Below are 18,315 nucleotides of genomic sequence, written 5' to 3'. Positions count from 1 at the left end.
AAAAATTATATAAATACTGTTCAGTTTTTCTCAAAAACCAATTGTTTCGTGTCTTAAGGCCGGGACACACCAGGGAAGGAAGGAGGCTTGGGGTGGGTTAAAGGATACTTATTTTAAGTTTATGTTTTTGTTGCATGGAATCTGTTTTTGTGAGAGTTCCTGGACTTTGATTTCATGAGGAGTTCATAACTGCTACAAACCAGGACAAAACAGATTCTGGTAACATTATTGGGACATTATTTTCCCAGTTTTGTTGTTGTACTTTTAGCTTAGCAATTAGCATTTTCAATGTATGCTATTCATACATTGACCATTTCCATCCCTGCAGTCTGTAACGATTTGTGAATCTCTGCCCGATTTTAACATTATACGCGACTTTAAATCACATAACTCTGATCAGATTAAGTATGGGCTAGCGCTCCTAGAGAGGGATGGTTTAGTTTGCTAACACTTGCACCACCATGTTTTGTTGCAAGGAAAAAGACAAATTTTGTACCTTACCCTGTTACTGGTCAGGTCAGCGAAATCTAATTTAAAAGATTGTATGGTCTTAGGTGGACCTGGCCTATTCAAGAAATTGCATCAGGTCGATTATTTAAGTTGGTATATTTTGTGCATGTTACATTTTCTCATTGAAAGTTTTTGCACAGATAGAAGATAAAGAAGTTCTTATTAGTTTGATCATTCTTCCTTTGATTTTAATTTCAGTTCTTGCTTTTAACCACCTTCTGTTGATCTCTTTTCCAAACATTAATAGTGCTTCCAACTTCTTTCACACATATACCCTCTTTCTACATTGTGATTATTACTCTTATTCTTCGACAACTTACTTTCCTCTTCTAAACCAATGTTGAATCATCATGAGACTAAAAGCCATGGTTGGCTATTGTAATATAATATTATATACAATATCAAGGTTATTATAATACATAAAAAACACTTTTATTACCGGTCTCTGGAGGACCTCCTGAGCAACTTGTTTAGAATGAATGGTTATCATCTCGCTAATCTTATTTAAAGGTAAACCTTTGGTTTGGCCCTGTGACTACAGCAGTCCTAGCATGTGTACAGCAACAAGCCAAACTGGGACCCAGTTATACATTTGTGACCCTGGACCACAAAACCAGTCATAAGGTTAAATTTTACAAAACTGATATGTATATATAATATGAAAGCTCAGTAAATAAGCTTTCTATTGATGTATAGTTTGTTAAGATAGGACAATATTTGGCCGAGATACATCTATTTGAAAATCTGGATTCTGAGGGTGCAAAAAAATCAAAATCCTGAGAAAATCACCTTTAAAGTTGTCCAAATTAGGTTCTTAACAATGCATATTACTAATCAAAAATTACATTTTGATACATTTACAGTAGGAATTTTCCAAAAAATCTTCATGGAACATGATCTTTACTTAATTTCCTAATGATTTTTGGCATAAAAGAAAAATCAATAATTTTGACCTATGCAATGTATTTTTGGCTATTGCTACAAACATACCCCCAGCGACTTAAGACTGGTTTTGTAGTCCAGGGTCACATTTTTTTTTAACATTAAATGAACTGCAAGCACATATTGAAAGCATGGGTCAGATCATTGCTCATTCTGAAGATTTTTGTGACTAAAATATGGAATTAGACATTTCCTTTTGTTTATGAGCTGAGATGTCATTAAGTGCATACTTTTGAGAATCTTTTTGAGTATGAAAATGTTTGGGGTTGTTAAGTGATTTTCAATACATTACATTACATTTGATTAATTTGACTGACTAATTCTTTCACAGGAGAAGTTGTGCATGTCCTCTGAATGGGTTTAGTTTTCAGGCATGGCTACAAGCATCTCAGTAGCATCACAATTAACATTTATGTATTGTATATGTATTGTAGTTTAAGAATTTGAATTTGTCTTTTCTTCTTATAGTAAAAGAGATTTCTGCATGGCAGCAGACTAGCAGTAGTTCTCTGGGATAGTATTCCAAGAAAATGGGAAAAAGCTCAAACCTCTTTCCAGAGAAGAAAAGTTTTGGTTTTTTAAACCTTATGCATCATGCTCATTCTGGTCATTTTGCAACCACTCTCTTTTGAGTAAATGCCTCTGCCCACCCCTTGCCCTCTGAACACGCCTTGACTGAAAATGAGTTCAACATAAATATTACTGAGTTTCCTGAAAGGAAATTTCCAGGAAAACACTGGAAAAGGGCACACCCTCCACAGTAAGCAAAATATTTAAAAACTCCTACAATCTGTATTACCTTTTGGTTTACTTTGCTTGGGTTGAAACTTCTGTAACGGTCACACTGAGACATTTCAATGATATCAGATGCATGAGGTATATTAATGATAACAGTTTTTCTTATGTTGCACTAACATTTAAAAAAATCTGTGACATGAAATAATTTATAACAGTAGGATAGTCTTCAGAAAAAATGCTGTAAGGCTCAGGTATTGAGTGGCTTGCACCACCACACTCCCATATCCCATATAAAATACATGACGGTAATTATATAGAATATTATCTTTTTTCTTTTCTTATTTTTAATGTTGTTTCTTGATGATGTGTTGTGCGTTATTGTCCTTTGAATTAAAAAAAAGAAAATAACAATCAACACCAGACATTGCGCTACTTAGCTTTGTGAAACATTATTTACTGTATATGTACTTTACAAATAAATGTGTCATATGGTGTGACTGTATGTATCCTATTGTGAACAGTAATTTTACAGTTAAAAATTAAAGTTTTTAGCATTTTTGTTGTTTAAAAGATAAACATAGTATAAATTGAGTACAAAGCTAAAACAAAAAAATCTAAACAAAACTTAAAAAGTGTAGGATATAAAAGTGTAGGAAGTTTAGTTTCACATATTCTGGACACTGGGAACAGTTTCATTTTGACCCTGCCCACAGGGAAAGTCCAGCAGCTCCCACAATAAAGTACATTCCTGAGTGTTGATTTAGGATAGGGGTCATCTTTGAAATACAAAACCAAAAGCATAAATACTAGGTTATTCCATCCAAATGCTTTACTCTTTAAAAAGAAAGTTAGCAAATACTGAATGTATAGATACTATACAAACACATATACATTATATAAAACAGTGTAAAATAACTTCCATTCAAGGTGTGCCTTATTACCATATACAAAGGCCACCCCTGGAAATGGACTCTTCAAAACCCTCCTGCTCGGTTTGTGATTTGGACTGTCCAAAAACTTTCCAGAGTGGAAAACAAAATATAGTTTTATGGCTGGATATGTGTATGTGCTTATTTATAGTTACAGTGCCTTGCGAAAGTATTCATACCCCTTCGTTTTTTTTCTTTTTTGTTTCTGCTTTTAAATTACTACATCGGTCTACACTCCATACACCATAATGGCAGAGCAAAAAAAAATAAAAAAAAATAAATAAATAGTTTTGAACATCTCTGCTAATGTTTTAAAAATAAAAATAAAAAACTTTTCCATTGCATAAGAATAAATCTGGACACTTAAAATTTAGTTCAAGAGCATTCATGTCGCTTGTAGATGTTACTATACTTTGAGTGAACTCAACCTGTGTCAAATTCAATTTAATGGGTATGATTTGGAAAGACACACATGTCTTAATAAAAGGTTAAAAATCCATATCAGAGCAAAAAACAAGCCCAGAGGCTGTACAGCTCAGAAACAGGATTGCATCAAGCAAAGAAGTTTGAAACAACCAGGACACTTCCTAGAGCTGATGGAGATAGGCTTTGGTTAGAGTGGTGATGGTCACTCTAGTTGAGCTCCATGATCATATGTGGAGATAAAAGAAACCTACAGAAAGACAAACAAAACTGCAACACTCCACACATTTGGGCTTTATGGCGGTGTGGCCAATCTCCACTTGGAATTTGTATTAAAAAAAAACTCTTAAAGGACCCTCAGACTGTGAAAAACGAGATTCTCTGGTCTAGTGTTGTCAAAAGGCCGACTACCCGGTCGACCCGGTCCTAAAAGGTGCGCAATCATTAACCTTTTCACACGTGAGTTTAAAATATTCTATCTAACCCCAAAGAGTGAGTTTTTTTAGGCGACCGTTATTCTTAGAATGTTTCGCATTACTGTTTCCATGGTGACGCGTCATGTGACACACCTCAGCCACAACAGCACTGTAAGACACATGGATCGCTTTTATTTCGTTTTTCCTTTTTTATTATTAATATTCACAAGCATGCTCACTATATTATGAAATATCTGATATTCCGATTTCGAAATATGTGCAAGTAAATGTATTTCAAAGTTCAAACACTTTTATAATGACCGCGTTAGTTGATCTATACCGGTTGATGGGCGCCGCCATGTTTGTTCGCGCTGAATCCGAGCTGTGGCATACAACACGCAAATTCATCATCTTCTCCCGAAAGACATTAAAGTAAGTCTCTGGTGAGCTGGGAGAAGAGGAGAGTGAACTTTATAGTTACCTGCATAATCTGTATATGATATCAATAAAATATGTTGTCAGAATATATTTGTAGGATCATTATTGCCGCTTCCATAGACATCAGTGTGTATTTGACAAACTATAAATGTATGGTTTTGCTAGTACTTATGTGTATTTAAATGTCTGAAACCTAAAATAAGCATTATATGGTTGAAAACACTGAATAGTTGTGATAATATGACAAGCACTCAGCGCGTCCGATCTGGCTCAGCGCCAGCCAAAGCGCCAAAACCGATTTGAATTCAGCAGCTGATGACGTGATGCGGAGAACGTTCGAATCACACCGGTGTGATCGTACGCTTCAGGGACCAGCCAAGTCAAATCACACGGGTGTGATCGTACGTGCTAAAGGGTTAAAGCACCAGTGCTGCTGCTGATGTGGTCGCTCTGAATCCACTTGTTGACAAGGAAGAGCCAGGCATGCTCCAAAAATTTTGGATTTTCGGCTTAAGGCGGCGAACATCATAGATCTTTAAAAAAAATTATTTGAAAAGGAAGTCGTCTAGGTTCTCTCAAAAGGAGGAAATGCATCACACTGAACAAAACACAGTGAAGACTGACTCGTGGGATCAAGTAAAGAGTTCAAGTAAGGTATGTTTTAATTTAATTTCATATTTAGAGCTTCTGTTATGAACATTATTGCATATTTTAATTTGAATGTCGCATTGGAATGTAGTTAATCGTTAGCATAAGCGGCTAACGCTAATATGCTGGGCCTTAGAACGATTTTGAGCTATTTAACGCTCCCATCATTTTTATTAGGGTAAAAAAAAAGAAAAAGAAAAAGACTTGATGTATGTACTATTTTTACACACAAATGATCTGTTTATCCAAAATATCTGTGTTAAAGAATGTACAAATGTATTGTTAACAATGTTTATGTCCTTAAAGGAGAACTCCGGTGTGATATTGACCTAAAGTGTATTGAATCATGATACCGAGTGTGAACGTACCTTGCATATCTCATCTCGGTTTGTGTCCTGCAGTCCGAAATCTGGGGTCAGTTAGCCGATGCTCACAACAGGTTGTCAATGAGAGTGAATAGGGCATCGGAGTAGCCATGTAAATAAATCGCTGTTTTATGCCATTTACGAGGCACAAAGTAGCTCCACACTTCATTGGTAGACTTCCAAGGGCCCTGACATTTAAAACGAGACATTGAGAACTCAGAAAAAGCACCGGTAGTTTATTTACGAGAAGATTTATACAGACAGTAACTGCAAGAAATTTAGCATCCGCCGCCATCTTGAATTTAGTCACAATAAGTCGAGTGATGAGCAGGAAGGAAACTACAACCTGATGAGTTGATAACCTGATAAGTTCCTGAGGACAGTCAGTTCCCTTCAGATACATTCATATAAGACAACCGTGCCACATTTTGACTTTGAAATGTGCAGCGTGCAAATTTATTCAATGACATCATTGCCTTTTGAAGCTTAATCCAGCCCTATCTCGATTCTCGTCTTTCTGTCCCCAAATGTAAGACCTCCTAAATTAAAATTAAGTATTTTCTTATACTATTTAACATATATACTTATATATATATATATATATATATATATATATATATATATATATATATATATATATAAACTTTTTATGGCCTTAAATTTGATACAACCTAATTGAGGAGTTTTTAAGGACCTGCAGGAGCCCTTTACTTTACGATAGGCCAGTTAACGTTAACTATTTTGGTAGTCTGACTGAAAAAAACAACAGCCCTGGGACGTCGGGCAAGCGATTTTGCGAGCCCTACGTTACATAAACAAAAAAAGACCAGACCCAAGATGCCCATGACGGCATTTTCTCCCCCAAAATGCAAGAACGATTCACGAAGTGAAAATGCACTTTTGTTTACATGAGGACATTAACATTATCGGCAGCTATTTCAGAGCAGACTACACATGCACAAGCTATACAAAAGTATAAATACTCGTGCATAATCTCTTTTCTTCACATCATTCTTATAATAATAAGTACCGTTAAATCTGGTGAAAACACCACTTACCAGCAGCCACGAACCTGGCTATACTTGGTGTTATAAACATGTTCGGATCATCCTGAACTTCCGGGTGGGGTTTCCACGTGAAAGGTCATCATGAGGGTCATTCTATTTACGGCTAAAACTGTTTTATTTAGGCAGGCTCTCGCAAATTCATTATTTTTTATATATTTTTTATTTTTATATTGTTACAAAAAAAAATCTTAACAAAAGGGCACTTTGATCACTAGGGGCCAAAAGGGCATGTGCTCAAGCACCCCGCAGCTCATTAAGGGGGTGCGCATAAAAAGTATTCTCTCATTCCTTTCTATATCTTTTTCTCTTTTTAAGAAGAAAGTGGACAACAGAATCATCCTTGCTGCTTGAAAAATCCATTTTGTATTGTTTCAGGAGCAATTTACGTTTTTCTCGGCTGAATATATGCCTAATGACCAGCGTCAACCGGCAAGCCAACTTTATCAAGGTATTGGACTTTTCGTTTTATCCTAACCTATATTAATTCGGACGAGCATGATATATTTAGGGGCGATTTAATGCACGGAAGCCAGGTGCCTGCTGAATGAAAATATTATATAGCCTAAATATGTACGGATGTGCTGTTTGCAGACAAAAATCTATATGATTAAATACTTCAATATATTTTATATAAAAGTGGAGCTACAAATTAGCTGGAGTAAGAAAGAGTAAGATCATGGCAGAGTAAGAACACAGCAGTTTGGTTCAAGAAGAGTGAGTTGATAATTAGCACTTCTTATATGAGCTTTATCCTGTAACTAAAGTAGGTTACGTTTTTTTTTTTACTTTGGCTCACTGTTTCTTACATTTTGCAGTACATGGTGTAGGTGTTCATTTTTAACTTATTATATTTATAATATAAAAAAAGCAAAGAGAAATAAATTTATATTCCCCAATGAATCCCCAAGACCAGGATTAAAACTACTGTCTTTAAAAAACATCTGATTTAGCAGAAGACAGTTTCAATTTCCTTTGGTGGACTCAGAGCTCCATTGAGAGCATTTAAAGGGATGGTTCGGAGTAGATTTGACTTCATTGCTATGCACTCCGAAGCCCATATAAATACCCCATCCAAAGTTTTTTTTACCTTAGTCGAACATTTATGGAGATATCAGAGTTTTTCGAATGGCTTGCTACAGCAGTGAATGGAACATCTGGGGCCTCATGTATCAACGCTGCGTACGCACAAAAACTTTGCGTGCGCCAGATTTCACGCTCACGTTTGGATTTACTAACGATGAAATTAACGTGAGAATGTGCGTTGATCCACGCCAACTTCATGTCTGGCGTACGTGTATTTTTTGTGCGTGTGTTTGTTTTATTTCCCTTGGCGACTCCTAGAGGCAATTATTTTAAATTGCACACTACAATGTATCGCACCAACACATGTGAAAAACATTGCTATTAATTTATCATTGATAAAATGGGTTAATTGAGACCATATTTTTCTACCAATTATGTGATTTAGAACATATAAAAACATTTGCAAATGTATACATCCCTTAGTCTATGGCAATGGCAGTGTTGGCCTTATTGGAGGACATTGTCAATGGCCAAATCCGAAGGGAACGCGTTTTTAGGGATCACAGTGATTTTCTGACCCACGATGATGACTGGCTTATTAGCCGTTTCAGATTTCCAAGAGCTATCCTCTTGGAGCTCTTTGCTGAGTTGGGTCCAAATTTGGAGACAGCGAGGGACCACACATTACCCGTTCCCTTACAGGTGCTGATAACGCTCGGTTTCCTGGCAAATGGTTCTTTCCAAAGAGAAGAGCCGTGCAATGCCAGATGTATGGGACAGGATCATCCGCATGTCTAGCAGGTAGCCTATATAAGATTTCCATACCATGCAGTTGACCAGCCAAACAAAGCGCAATTTGCAGCGATCACCGGTTTTCCTAATTAAGCGATCGACTGCACGCACATTGCTATATAAAGGCGCCATCTGAAGACCAATTTGGATACGTGAATCGGAAAGAGCTAAGTTTTACTTTTTTTTATTTTATTGAGCGTAATTATTTATCAGGAGACCGCGGTTATCCATTAAAGACATGGCTGTTAACCCCCTCAACAACCCACAAACTGACCAAGAGCGCAGATACAATGATGCCTATTCTCGCACTTGTAGCGGGCGATTGGGCAGCTGAAATTCCGCTGGCACAGACCTTTTGAGGGGCATGTGCTGAAACTGAAAAAAGGGCACCCCCCAACCCCTCCACCACTAAAAAAAACACACAATAATATTCTTATATTATATTTAATAAGTATTAATAACTTTTATACAGATAATACATACATATAGATGGGATCTTATTTAAATATCTTATGTATATATATATATCTTATGTAAACTAATTAAAACAACACTGTGATCCACTGGGATGTCCCTCTCAATGGCTATATAGGCTATATAATATGATGAAATGTTAATAAATTACATCATGTAATTTACAAGTATCAGCAAATTCAGCAGATAGCCATAAAATCAAAATAGAAATTTCTTATAATATATTTTACCTAGCTGACAAGGATCACTCGGTTGCTTTGTGTCAAACTAAATCACATTATGTCAACATCACACCGTGTGGTGATGCATTATATGAACCTTTATAGACATAGTCCTACTTTAAGACAACGTTGCACTTATTCAAACAACAATATATTTTACCATTACAAGACAAAGACGTTCATCTGCTTCCGCTCTATGACTCTGACTGATGTGCTGAAACGTAAGTCGCCGCTGTTCTCCTCTTACCTGCACCTTTACATCGGACCATTTCTTTTTTAATTCGTTCACAGTGCGATGTTCAGACCCCCCTGCGTTAACCGCATTAGCTAAACTCTCCCACTCTATTTTATCTTTTTTTTTTTTTTACAAGCTTGCAAATAACAGTTTTTCTCCGGTCTACCTCGGGTAGGAGCACCTTCAATTCACATTCTGTTAAGTTTCTCTTGCTTGCTTTTTCGTTTGGTTTTGCCAAAGTGGAGTCATTACCATATTAATATGGGGGAGGAGGCAGGGAGGGGTTTTGCGCTCGTGCATGTGCGCTCAAATTCACGTTAATTCGGATGTACAAAGAGATTATGCGTGGAATTCCGCGTACGCAGTGTTTCGTACATCTGATTTTTTTACTGCGTACGCACATTTACAGCTTTGTCCGTACGCAATGTTTTAGTATTAATTCAACGCAAGTCTTTGTACATGAGGCCCCTGATGTATCTCGCAAATTGCACCACTAAACGTGCAAGTAATCTTACCAAACTTCTACAGTAGTGTAAATGTATGTACTCACAAAACACTGCATCGGAACATTTGTAAGTCCACCATGAGTGTTTTAAAAACACGTTTTACCCGAGAACTACTAGTCTCAAAAACTACAAGTCGACGTCACTTCCCTGGTTTGGGAAAAGCACGTAAAAGTCCTCCTACTACATCTCTGTGCATGTCAACTTGTAGGAGGACTTTTATGTGCTTTTTCCAAACCAGGGAAGTGACGTCGACTTGTAGTTTTTGATAATCTAGCTTCTTGTTATGCCGAGTTCAGACTGCATGATTATAGCCCCGATTTTGACTCGCCAACAGGTTTTGAGAAATCGCCGACAATTGCCCGAAATCACAGGCAAATCGGTGCTCGTTCACGTGAGTGGCAATCACACAGTGTGAACTATCAAAGACGCGATCTGAGAGAATCGACGGCGTGTCGCAGACACCCGTGAGATATTTGGCATGCTAAATATCAGGACCTGTCGGCGATTTTTCTTATTGTGAAGTCATGCAGTGTGAAACCCCCTGTCGCCGCTCCATCGTGCAGTGTGAACACAGCAGCGACGGAATGCTACCCCAGATAGTCATGCAGTGTGAAAACATCTGTGATTGCTTTGAAAATAGCATTACTCCCCTCTCTAAAACAGAGAGGGTTCCTCCCCTATCTAAATGCTTGTCATCTCTGACAAGCCTGGAGCTTTAACTGTGAAACCCCCAAAAAGGGGGGAAACACAGTCTCTAAATCCCATTTAATATGGTAGTGTCCCACGCTAAACCCTGGGCACTTTCTGAAATCCACAATAGTGGTAAGTGCGCACGCAATCCCTGTGCACTTCCTAAAATCCACATAAGTGGTAAGTTCCCACCAAGTTTCTGGGTTCTTTTCTAAAATCCTATATGGTATGGGTTATGCAGTCCTTCGTTCCCATTTTTTGAGTTGGTCTTAAAACCCCGGTCTCCCTGGGTCCAACTCCACTCGATATCACCTTAGATATCTCCTGACCATCTGTTATCCAGGGCGTGTTATCTGACGGTAACCCCTGCTAGAACGGTCTCTGTCTTAGGACAGGCCTGTTAGTTGCTATCTCTGAGTCAGTTCACTGAGGGAACTAGACTCGGTAGTACTAGCAGTTCCTGTTCTAGTTAAGTCTAAGTATTAACTTAGCCTTTCCTCCGAAGGAATCTCCTATTCCAACCTGAGCTGTGCTCTGGGTCCTTTGACCCATTCAGGTAAGTGAGTAACAGTTCAGGCTTTGGCCGGGGAGGATACGTTCTGACAGCTGTCACCTCGTCCTATAGGGATAATTCTTCACAGAATTTACACTAAGTGCTCGCTACTATGCACTCCCTTCAGCATGGAGACATGGGTATAACCGTTCCCCAATAGCGACCCCTAGGGGACGCGGTGAGAGTTCCCTCGGAAGGGAACGTCTCTAGGTTACGTATGTAACCATGGTTCCCTGAGAAGGGAACGAGACACCGCGTCCCCTACGCTTCCTACCATGCTTCGGACGAGAAGCTTCAGACAATGAAGCGGATGTGTGTTTACATCGGCGACTCTTTATACTGTGTCGCCCGAAAGTGACGCACCAGCAGCGACGTGCGCGCCGCAGTGACGTCATACGCTGTCGCCGGCCATTTCATGTCATTTTTCTATAGGCATTCTTCAGTCACGCTGCAGCATTCCCCAATAGCGACCCCTAGGGGACGCGGTGTCTCGTTCCCTTCTCAGGGAACCATGGTTACATACGTAACCTAGAGACATTCACATGCTTAATTCTTCAGCAGTCCATCTTTTGCTAAGACTATTGGCTTGACACTGAGACTAGATTTGTGCACAAGCCAATAAAACTCACCTTTCCGTTTAAAGAAATTATATATAAAATGACAAAGTACTATTTGTTCATACACAAAAATAATACATATATCTCTTATTTAACATAATATCAATGTACTTAAAGAAATGACTGTAAATTGCAGAAATGTGTTAATTTCTGAAAGGTCCCAAAGCACCAAAGTTTTTGGGTGTCTTTGCATGAGACACCTTGAGACAACATGCACATAAGTGTGGCTAACTCAACATTGCCAAATGTGATTAGTATGCAATAAAAATGTCAGCTAATTAACAAATCACTGGATTAGTAAAAATGACTAGCATAAAATATGATTTGTCCTTGCTTTAATTAGACTTCAAAGTTGGAAGTGGGCTTAGAGTTAATGGTACGCCAACCTGGTAGTGGAATGCCAGGAAGAGGATGGAGAGCAACAACTTACCCAGTGGAGATAGGCTGCTGTTGCTTTGTTGCCCAATTAACCAGCCGCTTTCTGGAAAGGCCGTAAGAGACCTTGCCAAAAGGGCAGAGAAAGGAAACTTTTAGCTTTGGCAGAGGAGGAATAATAAGAGCTGGGGCACTGGCGGAAATGCATCAACCTGTTTCTTATATAAAGTCAAGCCTGAAATTATTCATACCCCTGGCAAATTCTGACTTAAAGTTACTTTTATTCAACCAGCTATTTTTTTTTATTAGAAATGACACAGACGTCTCCAAGAAGATAATAAAACGATGTACAAGAGGCATCATTGTGGAAAAAGAATATTAGCTTTCAAATGCTTCCTATAATTGCTGACCAGCTTTTTGCATGTCTCCACTGGTATTTTTGCCCATACATCTTTAGCGATGAGCTCCAACTCTTTCAGGTTGGAGGGTCTCCTTGCCATCACCCTGATCTTTAGCTCCCACCACAGATTCTCAATTGGATTTAAGTCAGGACTCTGTCTGGGCCACTGAAAAACGTTAATGTTTTGTCTGCTAACCATTTCTTCACTACTTTTGCTGTGTGTTTTGGGTCGTTGTCGTACTGAAATGTCCACTGGTGCCCAAGGCCAAGTTTTTCTGCAGAAAAACTGATGTTGTTGAAAAAACACCCCCAAAACATTAGGATCCCACCACCATGTTTGACAGTGGGGATGGTGTTCTTAGGGTTGAAGGCTTCTCCTTCTTTACGCCAAATGAAGGCTACATCATTGTGGCCAAACAATAAAATTTTTGTTTCATCTGACTATAAAACAGAAGACAGGAAGTCTTCTTCTTTGTCCAGATGAGCATTTGCAAAGGCCAAGCAGGCTTTTGTGTGCCTTATCTGGAGAAGTGGTGCCCTCCTTGGTCTGTGTCCTTGGAACCCAGCGGCGTGCAGTGTCCGCTTGACTGTCTGCCTCGAGATGTTGCCACCAGCAGAGCAGATTTATCAGGATGGCCTTGGTGGTGACCATTTTTTTCTTTTTTTTTTTACCTCTCTCACTATCCTCCTGGCCAGCACAGGTGTCACTTTTGGCTTCCGACAATGTCCTCTGAGATTTTTCACAGTGCAGAACGTCTTGTATTTTTTAATAATACTTTGCACTGTAGCCAATGGAACTTCAAAACATTTAGATATGGTCTTACAGCTCTTTCCTGACTTGTGAGGCGCCACAGTGCACAGCTGCAGTGTGTGTGTGTGTGTGTGTGTGTGTGTGTGTAAACAGTAGGGGTGGCACGGTTCACAAAACCCACGGTTCGGTTTGTATCACTTTAACACTCCAGAAATGTACTTCAGCATATGATATACAGCTTAATTATCCACAATTTAGGATACAGTATTAAAAAAGTTATATTCATGTCATCGTGCATAAACTGAATTTGACTTGACTTTAAGCACATTATTGGGACCATCTCTGAGGAAAGCTAGGTGAGATTTTGATACAGTAAGAGAGAAGACATTGATGACATGCTTTTCATTTATTTGGCAATAACAGGAGAATGTGTATTGCTATCTCTTCAGGAATTTATGTGCCTTTTTTGCACATAAAGATTGAACTGAAGAATTAACTTGCATATATCAAAGAGCCAACTTCTGTGTAGCTCTTACAAAAATAGTATCTTTTAAAAGAAAAATAGAGGAACTCTTTAAGCTCTGTCTTTTAAACAAGTGATTGGTTGGTTCATATGACCTGCGGTGCACTTGCGGCATTCTGAAAAGTTGAGATGGAAAAAACGAGTGTGTCACTTCCATTATGAGCGCGCATATACCGCGCATCCACATTTGAAATAACAAACTTGAGTGCGCAAATGACGCTACATGTGAACGGCCCCTTATAGGACGCTGGCGCATCCTCCAACTCCGGGCAGCCTTCCTTATCTCTCCCAATTGCCATTTCTACACGTGACGTAACCTGCAGCGCTCCACTTTTATTGTCTGTATGTCCACACACACCTCTTATTTCGCACAAAAAGGACACTCACTACGTACAAGAGGCTACATTGCGCATGCGTTGAACCGTGTGAGGCACACACGCTCCGAACCAAGACGAGCAAACCGAACGTTTCTTTTTTTTTTCATGTACCGTGCCACCCCTAGTAAACAGTACTTAAATAAGGATATGTAACAACAGCTTTGGCTGTTTAATCAAATTTAATGATACCAATATATTTGAATTTACAGCTTTTACAAAAAACACAAAAGCACAAAAAAGATTACAAACATGAATACTGTGTTTATAATTCAGTGAAATAAAAAATAAAAATCTAGTGATTCTACAAGCAATAGACACAAAATAAAACTTTAAAGGGGTCATAGGATGCCCATTTTCCACAAGTTCATATGATTCTGTAGGGTCTTAATGAAAAGTCTGTAATATACTTTGGTTAAAAATTCTCAATAGTAGTGTAAACAAACACCCTTTTACCTTGTCAAAAACAGCTATCCAAAATTTCAGCTCATTTTAAGACATGGCCCCTTTAAATGCCATGGAGCTCTGCTCGTCCTGCCCCTCTCTGGGATTATGTTTACTTTAGCTGCGTTTATCAGCGAAACTTGCCAACAAGCACATTATTAAGAAAGGCCATTTGCAAAGATAAATTAAAAAAAAAAAAAACGTATAATGATTTACACGAAGATAGATGCTTATGTAGACCGGGATTGGCACTTTCCATTTAAAAACTAAAGTAACGTTAATCCTCTGCGTCTTCAGCGGCTCAGATGTCGGGAGTAAATGACTACTGCTTTCCAACAATTAGAGTCTTTCTCTGCACCTGTCAACACAGTGAGGAGCGTATTTGGACTGTTTCAGCTCGGTGAGGGCGGGTCTAAGGTAAGACGCTAATGTCAATCAAAAGCTAAGAATGAACTTATTTTAAAAAGGGGATATTACTTTTAAAGATTAAAAAAATCCACTGGGTGGATTTTTATCATTGTAGGGTGGTTGTGCACACAAACTACCAACACACATTAATGTTCAAACAACATGTAAAAGTTTTGCACCCGATTACCCCTTTAAGTGCTTTAAGTTAAAAAATTACAACCTCAAATTTTAAAGTACAAATATATGCTAGGAATTCAGTAAGGTCACACAGACTCTTCTGAGTTTAATAGTTTTTGTAAATATATAATTTGATGTCATGTTTCTTAATATTTGCATCAAAACAATATTGAAAAAACAACTACTGTATACCATACGTAAATACCATATTTGCCCTGGAAGGACAATCCTAATACTTTAATTCCTCCTTAAGTTACAAAATAATTCTACAGCATGAATATAAACCAAAACATGCCAGATTCAGTATATTTCCTTTAGAGGATCTGTTTTGTACTGGTCTGTTGCATAATAACGCATTTGAAGCTGTCGTGTACTTGCCTCTCCTCTCTGTCACCTGGACCACTGCTGCCAACACCTGAACGAAACCTGGTGATCACACACACACAAAGTTTAATATTTAGTTTGTTGTTAGTATTATTTTGTTTAATTTTTATTTTACTTCAAGTTCATTAATAACTGATGAAGAATCTAAACAACATTGGAATGAATGAGTGCAATTAAAAGTATAGAGTTGAATAGAATAATCAAATGTCTAAACAATCATGTTCTCAGGTAGATTTAAAACTGCTAGACTAAATGCTGACTTGTGACTTACACAATGTCATTTCTGGATTGGAGATCTGCTATGCGCTTCCTAGGAAAGATATGAGTCATTTAAAATCAAGTAGTAATAAAAGATACTGGAATGTCACATTATTACATGTAACTTAAGTGCAATATTTTAAAAGAAAAAAATTATTTGGCGTCACATCAATTCATTGTAATTTATCACAATTACAGTGTAAACTATTTTCAGGCATGTGTTCTCTAATATTAGTCAATGATATTTATGTTGAAGTCAGTTCCAGACCTGTATCTGATAACAATGAAGGAACACAGTAATCCAACGAAAAGAGCACCTCCAAGACCAGAGATGATTGGTATGAAAATGTGGCTGTGATTTGCTTGTTCTGTCAACAACAACAACAAAAAAACCACTTAATTACTTAAAGGAGAACTATCACTTAATAAACACAGAACAGTTATTTTGTTATACCGTTCACAAAGATAGCATGAGTCGCTGTTTTTTCTCCCTTGACATTCCCATGGTGCTTGACTGTGCATGTGACAGAGGAGTGATCATCCTCTTTTGTTGGAGTGAAGGTCAGAAGAGACTCTGCTTCCCAGTTTCCATGACCAATGTCCTTGTAGCTGGTGATGATTTTTCCAGAGTGGCTCCAGGTGAGAGTGGGCTGGTAGGATGGACAGGTGTGCCGGACAGAGCATTTGAAGACTGCAGGTTGACCCTCCTGCACAGACTGCTCAGCCTGCAGCTCTGGTTTTGTTGCTTGTTCTATAAGAAATTTTTAATGACAAAACACATTTTTCACATAGTATATAAAAGTATAAATGAACTCACTTATTTAGTCATAAAAAAACATTATTTGGGCTTATTTTAGGCCATTTTATTTGAACATGAAGTTGTAATCACAGTTTGAAAATTCAAAACACTTACCGATCATTTTAACTGACACACAGTTATCCACAAAGGAGTACTTGTCTTTTTGAGATGTCTCTAATTCAACCCGGAAACAATACGGGCCGTTATCATGGTTTCTAACTTCATCAATCTCCAAGGAGCAGTTGGAACCACCCAGTGAACCAAGGAGTTTTGTGCGACCCTTGAAACTGTCTTTAACCCTTGTATGGTCTTTATGAAAAATGATATCATCCCAGTTGTCTTTCATGTGCCACATAGCTCTAATACGATCGGAGGGCTGTTGTTGAGCCGGGTATTTGAATGAACAGGGCAACACGACACAAGATGAGACCAGAGCCTCCATTTCAGACTCTACATGTACCTTCCAAACATCTGCAAACACACCTGAGCAAATAACTGCAAAACAATAATGATAAAATCAGTTAATTAACCTTAAAAAGTAACTTGCATTTGAAACAGTTTCATTTTAATAAAAAAAAAAACATTTTAAATTAGTCATTATTATGTAAATAATTTATTCATATTGTGGAAAGAAATCTTTAAAATCATACTGTGAAGCCAGTAGAGAAGAACTCCTGCCTCTACAGCCATACTGGACTCTAAACTGAAAAGGCAAAAACACACCAAATGATAAAGACAAATGTTATTGATGTCTTGGCATCGATTTTTCTTTTATGCGAAAAATCATTAGGATATTAAGTAAAGATCATGTTTCATAGAGATGTTTTGTAAATTTACTACCGTAAATATATCAAAACAATATGCATTGCTAAGAACTTAACTGGGACAACTCTAAGGGCGTGTATTTATTTTTTATTTTATTTTATTTTTTATTTTTTTTTGCACCCTCAGATTCCAGATTTTTAAATAGTTGTATCTCGGCCAAACATTGTCCTATCCTGTCCGACCCTTATGACTGGTTTTGTGGTTCAGCTAAACTTCAAAATCACAACTCTTGCCGATCAAGATAACACTTTTTGAGCTATACACACTTTTTCTATAACAATATTATTTACATGTCTATTGTCTACGACAGCACACTGCGGTTTTTTAGCCAAACGAAATCTAAATGTCAAAACGCACACTATCTTTACTGCAGTCATGCAGTTTCGGCATTACAAGTTACGTCTATCTTGCTGAATGCGATTCTATCATCATTCACTTTCTGTCGTTCCAAGATTGTTGGAGGCTATGTACGCCTACACGTCCACAGTAGATCAGTTACACATTTACAGGACGACTTGTTAATCGGGAAACACATATAGAGAACATTATTTTGTCAAGCTGAACGCAGAAAACCAGAAAACACAAATATACTTACTCGTAAGACCTTGCAAGGCTTGAAACTTAAGTGTCGTAAAAAACGCCTTATTTTCCAGGAACTGGAATGGCATTTGGAAAACATATTATGGGGGTCATTTCAAATACGTCTACACAGCTCCCTCTGTAGTTCAAAACTCTTTCAGTAATGATCGAAAGACATCTGGTCTACTGATTGATACCTTGAGGATCTACTGTCTATGGAAATCAAAACAGAAACCAAAACTGATTTTATCGAAAACTAACGGGACTTGAATCACTGAAGTGCATGAGGAAAATAAATGAGGGAAAATGTTGTGATCAGTACCGGTGCTCCCTATATGCAGTTTGCGTAGGGCACCAACTCCCAGGTGACACCATCCCAGCTACTCAAAAAGAAAAAAAAAATGTTCTATATTAAAATTAACATATAAAAA

At 37.9% G+C, this 18,315-nt stretch overlaps 1 protein-coding gene across 1 annotated transcript; it reads right to left on the bottom strand.

The window, feature by feature from the left end:
• Positions 1–14,217: 14,217 nt before the first annotated feature.
• Positions 14,218–17,986, bottom strand: LOC141285346 (sialic acid-binding Ig-like lectin 14). The gene is made up of 7 exons (XM_073818366.1): positions 17,901–17,986; positions 17,131–17,183; positions 16,595–16,975; positions 16,136–16,432; positions 15,950–16,049; positions 15,695–15,733; positions 14,218–15,465 (listed from the first exon to the last, which is right to left on the bottom strand). Exons 2-7 carry the CDS (start codon positions 17,168–17,170, stop codon positions 15,354–15,356), a joined length of 969 nt encoding a protein of 322 aa, XP_073674467.1. The 5' UTR covers positions 17,171–17,183; positions 17,901–17,986; the 3' UTR covers positions 14,218–15,353.
• Positions 17,987–18,315: the final 329 nt, after the last annotated feature.

Source organism: Garra rufa, chromosome 14 (assembly GCF_049309525.1).
Source record: "Garra rufa chromosome 14, GarRuf1.0, whole genome shotgun sequence".
NCBI lineage: Eukaryota > Metazoa > Chordata > Actinopteri > Cypriniformes > Cyprinidae > Garra > Garra rufa.
This window is presented reverse-complemented; position numbering and strand designations above follow the sequence as displayed.